At 36.3% G+C, this 15,014-nt stretch overlaps 2 protein-coding genes across 3 annotated transcripts in view; one reads left to right on the plus strand and one right to left on the minus strand.

The window, feature by feature from the left end:
- Window positions 1-2,287, minus strand: part of rabep1 (rabaptin, RAB GTPase binding effector protein 1) — a 41,748-nt gene extending 39,461 nt beyond the window's left edge. For both annotated transcript variants that reach the window (XM_075487452.1, XM_075487451.1), the window contains exon 1: window positions 2,144-2,287. In XM_075487452.1, the coding sequence (XP_075343567.1) occupies window positions 2,144-2,189 (46 nt within the window). In that variant the 5' untranslated portion in view covers window positions 2,190-2,287. The remainder of the gene's footprint in view (window positions 1-2,143) is intronic.
- A 1,780-nt stretch (window positions 2,288-4,067) lies between these two features.
- On the plus strand, window positions 4,068-14,799 carry scimp (SLP adaptor and CSK interacting membrane protein). The gene is made up of 4 exons (XM_075487101.1): window positions 4,068-4,308; window positions 9,694-9,742; window positions 11,042-11,118; window positions 12,199-14,799. The coding sequence occupies exons 1-4, from the start codon at window positions 4,197-4,199 to the stop codon at window positions 13,032-13,034; spliced, it is 1,074 nt and encodes a 357-aa protein (XP_075343216.1). The 5' UTR covers window positions 4,068-4,196; the 3' UTR covers window positions 13,035-14,799.
- Window positions 14,800-15,014: the final 215 nt, after the last annotated feature.

Below are 15,014 nucleotides of genomic sequence, written 5' to 3' on the forward strand. Positions count from 1 at the left end.
ATTCTGGGTATGCATCCGAGGAAGGCAGCGCTCAGCAGAGTTATTTAAAACATATTTGAAAGTGGATATTTAGGCTCACTTTGTTAACTGGGTAGCACGAGCTAGATAATAAACACGCAGTATGTAAAATCGGCCACGTAAAAGATATATTATGGTAATGCAACTAATGTGATGAGTAAAGCAAGTCAAACCGCCATGAAATGAGTAACATACAACATGTGGAGTACCACGATTGGTCACTGACACTTAAAAGGTTTGGCTTTAAATTATCATTCTTAAGACACTGGGATTTACTTGAATTGGAGGCTTTATTAATTCTAAAGGGAAATTAAAAATGTAGTATTTACAGGTAGTGGTTGTTAAAAGGAAATAAAGACCCATCTTCAGATGCATTGAATTGTTGACGGGAATCATAATCAATGAACTTGAACTTTATTTCAACGATACCCTAAATATCTGAGCCGACTGTAATCACTTTGTTTCACAATCCCTCACCCAGATGAAAATACCTGGATGAAACCCAACAGCCAACTTAAGATTTCTGTAACTGGTTCCATGTCATTATCAGTTGTTTGCATGCTCTGTTCTGCAGTGGTGTAAAGCAATTGTTTGTCAGGAGGTCCTGAACCACATATTGGTGTTCAAAATGTGCCCACAGCAGACCAAAGTCTTTCATCTTGATGAGTTGTATGACAATTATCTGAGCAGGATAGCGATCGAGGCGATTTGGTTGATCTGTATCTGACCCTGATCTGTATCATCAGGGTCACCTAGTACAGCTCGACTCCGATGTGTGTTGCTCTACATCTGCTGTACTGTAGCACGGCTGCTCTTGTGGCAGGACCTCACCAATATGTAAAAAAGGAAATAGTTTGAAGTGGAAAATAACACTTGTTTAGTCTTGTACTTCAGTGAGCATTTCACAAGGCTGTAACGGCAAATATTTGATTTATAGGTTAAGCGTCTATTGAAGCAAGGCCTCAGATTTATCAAGGTTTCTGTAATGATACCGCTGTGTTCTGACACATGGACGACAGACAACATGACAGAGCTTACTCTGATGATCGTGGCAGCGGCAGACAGGTCATCAACTGGTCAATTTTTTTAATTTTGGGTGCTTTTGCTTCCCGTGCATGTTCTCTTTCAAACTAATATAAAGAAAAAGTGAATTTAAGGTGTATCTTGTATGCAACTTGGCACATTTTTTTGCCCATACAGTACCTGATGTTCATATTGGAACAATTTCAGAGAACTTCCAGTAATATAAAAAGTCATAATGCAAGTAATAAAGTCGAAAAATTTGATCGTGATACTTGCTAACATTTTTTACACTATTCGTCTTGATGTTTAACTTGAATGAAGAACTCAAATAACAAAAAAAGGCCTTTCGCAAAGGTGCTTAAATAAACCTGTAAACTAAATTGTCTTCATCATACCTAATGCAAGACTTGCCAGTAAATTGTCCCTGTGTTGATATACATTATAGCTGATGTGACTGGCAACTAATATATGAGGTGTGATTATACTGCAAAATATAATCTCACAGGATTGCATTTAAACTCCCATAAAGCTGCAGCATTTCCTGTGGGACCCAAGTAAGGTCCCAATACCACTGTTTGAGAACCAGAGGCAAAGCCTCCTGTAGGTACATCAGCTACCTCCACTAATGGGCCAACCCTCCACGTGTGTAAGCCACACAAAGAACATAATATCGGACTGATAAGATCCATGTGACCCGTGTCAAGGGCTGAAAGGTTTGGACAAGGCTTTCCAAGAGGCCAGAGCCGGCCTTTAGATCAAATTTATCTGACTAGCTCAAGCTACAAGCTAACCAGCTAGTGAGAGTGGCACTAAGAAATACAACGTTAACTTGGCTTAAATTATTAAACGTAACGTGTTGACTCCATTTTTAGTGACGTACAGCTTTAGTTACTTTAAACTGGTTTATGTAGAATTCGTAAATGCACACACTGCGTAGTGTGAATGTTCAATATTAGCCACTGACAGCCAGTGACACGTCGCCCTGATGATGCTAACAAGCTAATGTTAGCCAATGTTGTCAAGGATGCAGAGGCCCCCTGTCTTCGGGGCTGCCAGACTTCAACACTCCCACCACAAAAGGGGACAAATGTAAGACATTTACCATCATGTTGGGACGACAGAGGGGATCCCGAGGCCTCCTCGGCCATGGTTTCCTGAGGGGGGCTTCAGGCAATTACCAGAGCTTGTGGGTTAAGAGTTAGGAGTGTCCAAGAAAACAGGCTAACATCACAACTACTTTGAAGCTAGAGAGGGTGGAAAGAGCTAGTTCCGGCTGTAGTTTCAGAATAAAAGCCTTTGTGTTAGTGCTCGGCAACATTTGATACGAGCCATAAAATAAAAATGTGTAAACAACACTGCAGAGATCAAAATCCAGCCACAATTTCATTAGAGTAAGTTATAAGGTTATTTTGGAATTATTTGTTGTTCAACAAATTGTGGCTGATATTTTGAAGACAACAAAAATATTTCCCGTGTAACATGGGGCGATTTTAGGATCTGGTCTCTCACAGAGGCACTAAATTTCTCATTGAAATAGTAATATCAATGAGAATAATGTACTAGTTCGCCTCAGTAATTGAGGCGAACTAGTACATTTATAAATTTTGGAGCCGTATTAGTTTTGCTTTAAGTAATGTTTTCCCCTACAACATTCAATTTTGACCTCTTCATATCAAAAGACTGTGGCTTCACAGGGATAACAGAGAGCCTGAGACAAATATTGAAGATAACTCATTTATTTTGGGAGTAAAGAGTTAAAACAAAAACAAATGCTAGAAAATTAAATAAAATGGTCACTAAAATATTGCATCATTGAGCAAAATAAAATTTGTTTTTGCATAATATAATATTTTAAAAATGTGCTGAGCCAGGGGGTGCCGAGCTATCTCACGGTGGTGCCTTGGCACCACTAAAAATACCCTAGCCTCGCCCCTGCATGTAACGGTTTTTCTGCTTTTTCCAATCCGCTGCCATCTTTCAAAATTAAAGCAGCCAACAAGTACATTTTTTTCTTCTTCCTACATTTAAATTAAAGTTGGGCAAAGAAAAAGTTGACTGTTTGATATTTTATGCGAAGCTGAAATATTTATAGACACACCAGTACTATAAACTTGCAGATGCAGATTTAAACATATTTTTATCCAGTCTCCAAAGATTTGTGGTAAACTAGTGAAACATCCTGCTATCATAAAAAGTGAACTGAAAAAAAATATATATATAGAGAGAATCAGGCATAAATATAATAATCTGCTCTGGCATGGCCGTTATTAGCTTTACTCAGCATGACATTTATACATAGATGGCTGGTTTTGACATCTTTATACGTATCTCTTCTGACAAATACTTGGATGTATAGATTTAATGGGTTTCCAAAAATACAAACACTCACGTACTGTGGTCACTGGAGCTTGGCAGGGGGGTGGGGATAGTACAGTCTCAGCCTTCAGGTTTTTTCAGTTATTTAAGAAAATCACAAGCTTTCATGCAAAACTTTGCTCCGTGGTCGCAAATTACACCTTGGAATGAACAGAAACTTAATTATCAAAAGAGAGTAGTACATCGAGACTAGACCTTCAATTAAAGGAGTCAGGAATATCCTGCAAAGCGTCCTATCGAATCAGCAGTATTTGTATTTACAAGTTGACAGGAAGCTGCTTTAGACACAGGATGCAGGGTTTAAAGATAAATAGAAAAAAAAACAGTATTCATATCACTCTGCTTAAAGAGATAAAGGGGCATAAGTATGTCTTTCCAGCTGGTATAAACAATTCATTCGAAAGCTGCCCCCTCTTCTTGACTTTTTGTGGACTACATGGTCAGATACCTCAGCTTACAGTGACAGCAGAATTATCTGTAAGGGTCACATTTTTACTGCTGGTAGTACACGAGGCAGACTTCCTCCCAAAAAGAAGGTCTCTGGAGGCTTGCAGAAGGCTTGTTTGATTCTCAGAATGATCATGCAAATACCAAAATAACCTTAAGACTTAGTCAACGATCAAAAAGAGGAAGTGGCGAATGGTCTTCTTTCCGATCTACAGCTGTGTATACTGAAAAGCAGCAGCTCAAATGTCTTACTGTGAAGTGTGAGGCTTTTTTTCCTCCTTTTTCTACAGTTGTTTTTGTTCTTTTTCAGTTTTCAGCCCGACAGAGTTCTCATGGCTCTTTTGCGCAAATACATCTGGGTGTTGGTGATACTTGGGATGATTTTTGTGTCTGTGGTGATCGGCCTCATCTTCCTGCTCATCAACAATTGCCTATCCAGAAAAGGTAGGTTGATTATCTCCTTAACACATCTAGAACTTGAGACCGCATTTGTAAAGATTTAGCACCTTATCAGGGCCCTGTATCTTTTTTCTACATCAGAATGATATTCCACATTCTGACTGCATTACAATGAATTGGATTGTAATTGGCTTGAATTGTTTTGTTATGACATTTGTTGTGATCCGGCACTTCATATGAAATTTTTTGTTTTTTAAACTGAACTGAACTGAATTGAATTGAACAAAAAACAACAATTTTTGAATATGATGATAAAAATCTTGATGTTTGAGAATTCTAAATGATTTCCTTAGTATTTCTACCCTCCAGGTTATCTTCCATAATTTTATCTGTACAAAGGGTGCTGTGAAATATTTAGACTACATTCATCTACGTTCGTAGACTCAACTTACTCAAAAAAAAAAATGAAAGCCAGAGCACAATAGGAATGTGCAACATGCCCAACGATGTGCAGTGAGATGTAAAGTGGCATTAGGGTGTGAAAAACAGTCGATGGAATTGTACTAACTTTTCCAGTGTGTCTTATTTCATCAGAGGTTTAAGTAATTCAGTACATATCTAATTACTTGTTTTTAATGCAAATATAGTTTATAGTTAGTTATTTATACTCAGCAATAGCCTGTTTATTTATCAGCTTCACTTAAATATGCATTTTCAGATTAAGGTAACGATTAAACGATATATAATCACATAAAAAGTATGATCTTTTAGTTATGATTCCTTAAAGAGGATTTGCCAATTGGCCTATTCTTCTAGTACATTTTTGGCTGCCTGTGGCCAACTTAAAACCAACAAGAATAGCCGGCAATGTAAGGGGTGAAGTGGGAAGAGACTGTCATCAAGTCAGCCATTTTACGAGTGAGTGAACTCACGATAGAGGCTGATCTTGAGGTTATACTTGCTGGAGTAAAACTAAAGAAAGTATTCTTTTATATCTCTCTTAAGAATACTATCAAATTGCATCAGCAGGAGGGGGAAAACAAATTCCAATGTATAAAACAAAATGACCCTCAAAGGCAAGAATGATATCCCAGTAACAGTAAAGTAATTCTCTCCTTTTATTCTTCCGTTAAAGTTTTATCAAAGGGAGTTTTTTTTCCGTATTTTTCATCGATGCCATGCAGCATAAAAGCAAAGATTGTGATTCAAGTTTCAATTTTGAGCTAGATCTAAATATTAAAACTGACTTCACATACGGAAAATTCACATACTTCCACATAGTTAGTTCCAGGGAAAACAGTAAAAACCCCATTGAGGTCAAATTTAAGCCAGTCAAAGCAGAAGTCATTTTCATACATAGAAGTCATACATTTTCAGACAAATTCAAACTGAAAGTGCAACTTAACCTCGACTGAAATGTAGCTTTTACATGAGCTTTTGTGAGCTGAACTGGGGCGCATTTGCAAAAATGGCTCACTCTGTTATTCCTCGGTTCTGTCCTGGCAGAGATACGCTGTAAAGAAATCATCTTCTGTTTATTGTCATTTGTTTCAAAGATACTGCAACTGTATATTGGATTCAAATATACGAGTGGGACGAATCTAAGCTTTACGTATTTTTTCAGGTTTCACTCGCATGTTAACGTTATATCACACTATTACACATTAGCAGAGCATTATACAAAGCATTGCACTACAGTAGATCAATACAGCGTTTGGGGGATGCAGTCGTGTTGAAATTTGAAATAAAATAAAATACTGGGATCCACAGGAATCCAAAAACAGTTCAAATTAGGTTAAACAACACAGAACACAGAATGTAGAACAGAGATGACACAGTAAACGGAGTGCGGAGCAATCAGCAAACCGAAACCTGGTGTGAAGGAAGATTAAGCAAAACTGTGAAAGAGCAGATAAAAAAACAGAATGTGCAAAACTCTCAAAATAAAACCGAAAGTAAAGGCAAATAAAACACAGTAAATTCAAAATGTAAGTTCATACCAAAACAAAACAACAAAGGACCCATAGACCATGATAACTTGTTTTAGGCATCTGGCTTAAGTACTTGATATAACTACAGTTAATTCAGCTAGATACTTCCTCCTTAAGTCTGTAAAGATTAAATCATCCCAAGATAAATCAAAGGTCTGAAGTGATAAAGGGCAAGTTTGTCTGCATTAGTCTGGATCTATGGTGAGGACCTTCTCTAGTTTCTGCTTTTCTGGGAACCATCATATCCAAGAAAAAGCAACATCAGCTCAAGTTACATTTAGAATTAAATTAAAAGAGAGAAGTAGACACAGTTTCAGTATAAATAACTACCCGTTTTTTATGGTTAACACAGAGACAAAACATAAAAAAGGGAACTTTCTCAACACTAATAAGAATTCTGAACAGGGAATAGTGAAACCAAAAGACAAACTGTCACTGTAGCTGAGAAAGTGCATCCGAGGCCAAACCAAAAAATAAGCTATTATAGTGGTGTGAACTGCTATTATAAGGCGCACCCTTTGGATTTGATTATTTCAGATGAGACTTTAATGATCCCTGTGGGCCCCTGTGGGCCGAAGCAGCACAGAGCAGGGCTTTGTGTTGGTTTACACTATAAATGAACAAAGACGGAAAAAGAGGGACCAAAATATTGTGTAACCCAATAATAACAAGTAATATCACACATAGAGATAAAGAACGCTCTGTCAAAGCGTTCGAGGGTGATTCTTAGAAAATGTGTACTTTTAGAGTCTCAGGTCATATTTTTAAAAATAATTGCAATTTTGGACAAATACCTTTTTCTGTGTGAAAATGGTGATCAAAAACTCTTGTAAAAAATGTACCACCTTTTAAATATAATTTTTTTTAATACTTTTCATCCACCTGGAAGTTGCAAAATCACAGATTTTTCCTTGTCACACCCCCAGAGTTTCAAACTTCAACAATGAATAAAAAGGTTAAAAGTATCACTTATATGACAACTGTTGATGCATTTGAATTAAGGAATACTAAAAAAATAACATATATTATAATATTTGATTTGAGTCCACAGTCAATATTACTTTTGATACAAAATATACCTGTCACACAGCATCGGCGTCATTTCCACCACAATGCCTACTGTCCCTTCAAAAAAGGTTCTAGTGAAAGATTGTTTAGGTGGTTTCCATGGAAATGTATAGTGACATCAGAGCACATGTTGGACATGGAGGCCAGTTAAATTTCCATCCACAACTGTTGAAGAAAAAGCAAGGTAAATATCGCTTGTTCAGCAAATATATTTATTGTATGTCATTTCCAAACATGCTGTAGTTCCGTTGTTGTTTTGAAAAAGATTACAAATTTAACATGAAAGGCATTGTTTTGTGTACATGAACTGCTAGCTATCAATTCAGAGCTAATCAATGAAGCCACCATCCATTTTTTTTATCACAGAACTGTTGAAATGTCATTTCCACCACACTTCCCACTGTGGTGGAAATGACATTTAAGATTATATGAGTGGGATAGATTGTGAAAGTAAATATATTCCTTTAATAGGCTCTAGACCAGGGGTAGGCAATTAGTGGCCTGGGGGCCAAATCTGGCCCGCCATCAATTATATCTGGCCCGCAAGATGGAATTTCTTAAATATGATTTTTCAAATATATTTTTCAAACCTCATGTTTTATCGCCTGTTTCATGAGAGACGTCAGGAGATGCAACATTCAGCCTAATAACAGTGCATAGAAGAAAAAAACGTTTTAAATTTTAAAAAAATGAAATGCATTTATGTAAATCCAGAATAGAAAAACATGGCCATGGCCCGTAATACCAATGAAAAAGAATTGGCCCGGGTCCAAACTTAATTGCCGACCCCTGCTCTAGACTGTTGTACTTTTATACTATATAGGCCTATACTATTCATTTTTTACAATGTCTTTTAAGAATATTAGCCTATTTTATCTCTTTTATCTTTTAAGATGCCAAAGACGACAAAACAAAAATCCCAAGCCTACAGGGACAAAATAAAGGCTGACCCGATAAAATATGAGGAGAAACTTAAAAGAGACAGAGAAAGATATTTGAGGAAAAAAGAAGAAGGTGTGGTAAAGTCGATCACAGAGCTAACAAAACGGGAGCAACGCAAAAAGCGGAGAGAATGGAGAACAAACCAAAAAACAAAAAACAAAAGAGAGAACATAAAGAAAACTCAAACATTGCAGACCTACCTCTCCACCACCCCTCCACAGTCTCCTGAACCTGCCATTCCACTTGGGCAAGTTGTTGACCTGCAGCCCACTCCACAGTCCACGCAGTCCCAAAAGGAGAAAGGTAGAAGAAAGGTGGCAAGGCATCGGATGAAAGTGTACACTGCCTTATATGAGAGCAATGCAAAAAGTGCATAAATAATCTAGTTTTTTTAATTTTCAAGCATACAAGTTAAGTGTTCATTGAAGAGAGACTCTCTATTGACTCTCAAAAAGAAATAATCATTTATTTTAAGTATTCTTGCCAACCCGCCAGTTTTTGGGTTATTTACAGCATGTACTACTGTTACAGTTCTGTGAGAGTTTGAAGATTTTGCCAAAACGCACTGAAGTGAACAGGTGTGGTTGGTTTTCACATGGTGTTGTAAATGAAGTTGAATGATTGATGTTTTTTATAATAAATATATCTATGTTTTCTCTATGTGTTTAGTCATGGTCATTTCCATCACAGCACATATTTTTCACAAAATTCCCCAAAAAATTGTCAGCTCATTTTAAACTCATGTTTACATTTATTGATGACTTATATTACTTTATGTAACAAACCAGATTATTAATTATTTACAAGGACCTACCCAAAGTAATATTGCATTTCACACTGTGAAAAATGTACAGTTCAGCATTTGATACTTAGGACAGTTAAAATAAGGTCATTCAAAAATTACTTATTGTTATAAATAGTAGTAACTGGTACAACTAGTTAAGCTAATGGTCCTAGAAAATTCTAGGATGTTTGAATTATTGCACTGTTTATTTATATGTGTTAAATGAAATGTGGTGGAAATGACATTTGTTTATTCCGGGTCAGATAAAATGTGAAAAATAACAGTTAGTCTTGTAAATTTAGTTTGAAATCTAATGGATCTCAATACTACACTGGTTATTTAAACATATGAAGCTGTGTGAGTTGAATTTGTATAATGTTTTTTTCACTCAACTTCACAAGGCCAAAGGTGCACATAATCTAAGAATCGCCCTCTAACACATTTACATTTTTTTTTTCCCTTTATTTTAGCTAAACTGACATTATGGTCTTTAGTTATTATATGGTTTTATTGCATCTGTGTCCTTATGTGTTATTCACCACATTTAGTGAAATGCACTTTTTAATTTAATCCTATAGGATTGATTTATTTTTTCCTGCAGCTTAATTTAACTCCACATTCTTTCGTCTCTTTTTTTTTTTACAGGCAAACACAGAATCTCACAGCTTCAGAGAAGATCTGACACCAAAGTCGAGTAATGCATTGATATATACAGTATACTCCTTGTATTTAATAACTAATAGCCTACACAAATTGCTCTGTGCTGTAGTGCATACAGGAACAGTTTTGTATTGAAAGACAGTTAGTTACAGTTGTGCTTTCAGTTGTGCTTTCAGTGAATTCAAATAGATATTATGGATAGACATATCCATGTTATTTGATGAGTTTGAAAGTTGTTTCTGTCAGATTTCCTAAGCAGACTTAGGCCAGTTTCCCGTTATTTTCATTTTTCATGCTTAAGCTAATTGGCTATAAACTTTGTATAAGAATAGGCCACCTTCTAGAACATCCCTGTAAACTAACAAATTGTGGTTAGTTTAGGCAAAACAACCTTTTCACTGACATTATTTTCATGCGTTTAATGGATGTATTGTTTATGTTTATCTATAGCTAACAGCCAGTCTACTGCGAGTCTACAGATAGGCTACTTTACGCTAGCTGTAAGCTAAGTAACGCCGATACTCCAGCTATGAACATGGAACAACAGAAATTACTCTCAATTATCAAATTAAATCTATGCATTGACAGAATTAGTCGTTTTTTAAATGGTTTGATTTTGTGTCAGTTTAGCTGTTTCAAACTTTTCATTTTTTTCACAATAGTTGACATTTCCCTTTCTCAGTCATGATGCTAAGTTAAACTAGTGGGTTAAAATGACTTAATAAGATAACGTCCTGTTATCCCCAGACTACTTCTAGTAGGGTATTTAGAGATAAAGCAGTGGGAATTTTCATTTCATTGCTATATTGTTCTTAATTTTTCATATTGTACATTTTTTTCACATTAAACAGCAATGGCAAAGCATGCTCATGTTAGCTTCCAGCTAGCACGATAAAAAGTCATTTCCAAGCACCAGCACTTTTTTTCTTTTCAAAAGGCCCAATGTTATATTCACACCAATGTTATTATGAATTAATTATAATGGTTATGATAACAACCTTAGAAGTTTTAAATAGATCTGTTGTTGTCACAATCAAGTGTTTTTTATAGCTTTTCATAATCATGCAAAGTTGCAAGACATTTCGCAGATCTAGTTTTTTTTATTAATGTTACCTGTAAGTCACCATATACAAATTCAAACATAAATGTTACCATTTGATACAAACTATCTTATTAGCGTTTCAGCTTTAAGCTAATTTACATTTGCATGCTATGCCAAGTTGCTGTTTAGATATTCACGTTGCACAACTTTGGTATCACTTATCAAAAACTGGAACCAGTTCTTTGATACCAAATTTTCCTCACTGAATGACATTTAAAACATTCATTTCAGGAGCAACAAATACAACGAGAGAAACCTTGACAACCAAGTTCCTGTTCTTCCTCCTCGGACACAGTTTCTCACAGCAGGCAAGACTCCATAAAAATCCCTCTGAATGGATCTGAATGGATCCATTTAGATCCTGAATGTATGTATATATACACATATATATATATATATATATGTATATATATATATATATATATATATATATATATATATATATATATATATATATTTTGTATGTATATGTATATATATATATATATATATATATATATATATATTTTGTATGTATATGTATATATATATATATATATATATATATATATATATATATATATATATACATGTATATATATTTTTTGCCTCAAAAACCTCAAAGCTTATCTCCAAGAGAAACATGAGAAACATTCTAATTCCTAATGAGCTTTCTGAACCAAAGTTCATCAGATCAAACTAAGTAAGATTGTAAATGTCATCTTCTTCCAATTGTCTGGCCAAGTAAGAGAGGTGCCATTAAATTGCACATCAGAGAATTGTTGAGAGTTGTATCTTTGCTCTCCCAAGACAAATTTGAATTTAGCATAAAATGTGAAAGGATTCATGAAAGTGACAGTTTGACAGTGCTTCATAGGGCTTTTACAGTCTGCACTTTCACAAGACTGAATAACAAAAAAAATCCTCATGAATTTTTTCTTTAAACCAGCAGACTCAAGCTGTATGAACCTGAGAAAACTGACTGAATATTCTCAAGATGAGAGTTGTTCTGTCCAGCTGGAATTAATTGTAGATAGATTTTTTTGTTTGTGATTTACTGGATATTAACAATCAATAAACAATAAGGCTTTTGAGACCAGATTATTACAAAGACCATGTGTCATGCTTACCAATACAAAGGTAATGATTCAATTCAACCTTCAAGAATGACAAGTGACAAAGACACAACATAGAGTTCCAGTGTAGTATATGGTCAACCGATCAGCTAAATCTATTAAATAAGGCAAGTCAAGGATTTTATCTGATAATTGTTTTGTATTTATGACTCACCAATAACAGAAAACCTATAAACCAATCAAACTGCAGCCATTTATAACAGAACAACTGTTCTGACCTTCTGTAACTCCAGATCATTATGAACTGTCTGAATATAAAGTTTGTTGTTTCAGAGGCCCAAAGCTATGAAAACCTGGCTGAGGAGGAGCATGACTACGAGGAGAGCATGGACCAGAAGCCTGACTATGTGAAGGTGGAGGATGAAACAGAGATACGCCATCCTCCTCCACTCTACGCTGCTCCAGATCCAAAAATGAATTGTGGTGTTTCTGTGGGCGAGAGCTATGAAAACCTGGCTGAGGAGGAGCATGACTACGAGGAGAGCACGGACCAGCAGCCTGACTATGTGAAGGTGGAGGATGAAACAGAGATACTCCATCCTCCTCCACTCTACGCTGCTCCAGATCCAAAAATGAATTGTGGTGTTTCTGTGGGCGAGAGCTATGAAAACCTGGCTGAGGAGGAGCATGACTACGAGGAGAGCACGGACCAGCAGCCTGACTATGTGAAGGTGGAGGATGAAACAGAGATACTCCATCCTCCTCCACTCTATGCTGCTCCAGATCCAAAAATGAATTGTGGTGTTTCAGAGGCCCAGAGCTACGAAAACCTGGCTGAGGAGGAGCATGACTACGAGGAGAGCATGGACCAGCAGCCTGACTATGTGAAGGTGGAGGATGAAACAGAGATACGCCATCCTCCTCCACTCTACGCTGCTCCAGATCCAAAAATGAATTGTGGTGTTTCTGTGGGCGAGAGCTATGAAAACCTGGCTGAGGAGGAGCATGACTACGAGGAGAGCACGGACCAGCAGTCTGACTATGTGAAGGTGGAGGATGAAGAGATCCTCCTTCCCGATCCAGCAGATCCAGAAGCAGACGACGCCTCCTCAGAGGACTATGATGACATTGGAAGCGAAGTTGAGGATGACTATGATGATGTGGCGTGAGACCACAAACAAATGACACGAGCACACTTTTGACTTTCCTTTCTGAATCCTGCTGAGCGGGATTTCTCAGTTATGCTTTTAGTATCATTGATGAAAATTGAGAATAGCAGATCCACCGAAGACACGGAAATCTGCTGGAAGGTGTTCAGGCTGGTCTGTCCATAGGGGTCCACAGATCACTTCAGACACTTTTGTGCATGTGTACAAAAAAAAGCGTTGCTTGTTAATTGTTTTAAAGCTGTACACACTGTACATACTTTAAAGCACTGATCAACTGAATCCCCAGAGGTTCACAACTCCTCTTACTGCTCCTCGTGGAGACTTTCTCTCCTTAGACAGGTTTAGGTTTATGGTTCCCTTAAATGAACTGAGGGAAGTCTTATGATGTGTCGGTGCAAAAGATTTTGCTTTATTCATGCAAACACAACATGGAAAACTGAAGTAGGGAGCGACAGTTAATTTGATCATTTTATCCGTTTCTAATTATCATTAGGTGCAAACAAGTAAACAAATGTATTTACTACAGCCTTTAATTCATGTAATGACTTTACCGGTAATAGATTAAACATATTAAAATTCCTTCAGATCATAAATTGATCATTAGTCTGCATGTTTTATGTTTTCCTTATAGACAGGAAATCATATCAATCAATCAATCAATCTTTATTTATACAGCGCATTTCATACCACAGGCAACTCAATGTGCTTTACATAAAGACATAAAAAATACAACACAGAAATACAGGTAAATAAAAACATTAATTTTAGCTAACAGTAAGATTGGTATAACTATAACAGGTAATTTGAGTAAACTAACAAAAGCTAACAAACATGGATAAACTTTCCTCTAAGAGGAAGCATTTAAAAATATAGCTAATAACAGAACGGTTGACATAATGAATGATAACAGATCTTCAATATATGAATATGACTAAGTTTGGCTCCTAGTGAAGCATTAATAAGATCAGATAAGCTTTCCTCTAAGAGGGAGCATTTAAGAAGCCGTTCAATGGTCCATAAATTAAAGGGGACTTGGGTAAAAAACTTTCATCTGAGAGGAAATATTAAGGTTTATACAGTGATAATAGGTCTGAATAAACCATTTGAATATGACTAAGTTTTCAAATATATATATAAAACTCTCCAACAGAAAATCGCAACTACTAAACTTAAACCCTGTATGTTTTATTCCTCTATCCTACAGAGTTGAAGACCCGCTGCAGTTAAGTTTTAGGAGCTTCCATCTCCGTCTGCCATAATCACACAATGTTAACAAATCTGCAGCTGAAAAATAGCGCCAAAAACGTGACCTATGTTGCCACTGAATGAGTACGTTTTTAAAAAAAATTTGAAATGGCACTTTTGCTTTAGAAAAACCTATTTTTGTGAGCATGCTCACAAGCTGCAGGTTGTTTTAATGCATCAGTAACGGGACGCGGACGCACTGTCAGCATCTTGATCAGAGGCCGGTTGATGGTAGAATGATATCGCATCTTCGAACAGAGAAAAAAAAGCGTAGAGAAAGGGGAAAAGCTTCAGATGCAGGATTTGAAAAGCATTCATTATTTCAGGAACCTTTTTGCTTGTGTACATTACACTGCATCGTGCACAGGGCAGTGTTTCGTTGTTATCTGATGTTTTTGGACAGATACTGTAGGTTGCCTCACTGTGTATGCAAATCTCAGAGGCATTTAACTTTTTATAAAAACACGATGGTATCTATGGAATATTTGTACTCTTTCTATATATTTAAGCATTTCTTACCAAATCAATGATTTTTCACAATAAAGTTTCTTCCTCTGAGCCCTCTCATCTTTGTTTTGATCTTTCTTTAGATCAACTCTTGCTTTTAAGGCTGGAACACAATGTGAAACATGTCAGTCTTTTAATATGCTTTGTTTGAGCAGCATGGGTACAGAATGCACTCATCTTCTCCTTCTTCACGAATCGTTTTCATGTTTTGAAATTCTTTAAACTTTG

Source organism: Odontesthes bonariensis, chromosome 16 (genome assembly GCF_027942865.1).
Source record: "Odontesthes bonariensis isolate fOdoBon6 chromosome 16, fOdoBon6.hap1, whole genome shotgun sequence".
Lineage (NCBI taxonomy): Eukaryota > Metazoa > Chordata > Actinopteri > Atheriniformes > Atherinopsidae > Odontesthes > Odontesthes bonariensis.

Bases quoted from the DNA above. Each gene is read 5' to 3' on its own strand.
- scimp (XM_075487101.1), top strand. From the start codon at position 4,197: ATGGCTCTTTTGCGCAAATACATCTGGGTGTTGGTGATACTTGGGATG. The intron at 9,743-11,041 runs GTAATGCATTGA...CATTCATTTCAG, and splicing joins AGATCTGACACCAAAGTCGA to GAGCAACAAATACAACGAGA. The intron at 11,119-12,198 runs GCAAGACTCCAT...TTGTTGTTTCAG, and splicing joins GACACAGTTTCTCACAGCAG to AGGCCCAAAGCTATGAAAAC.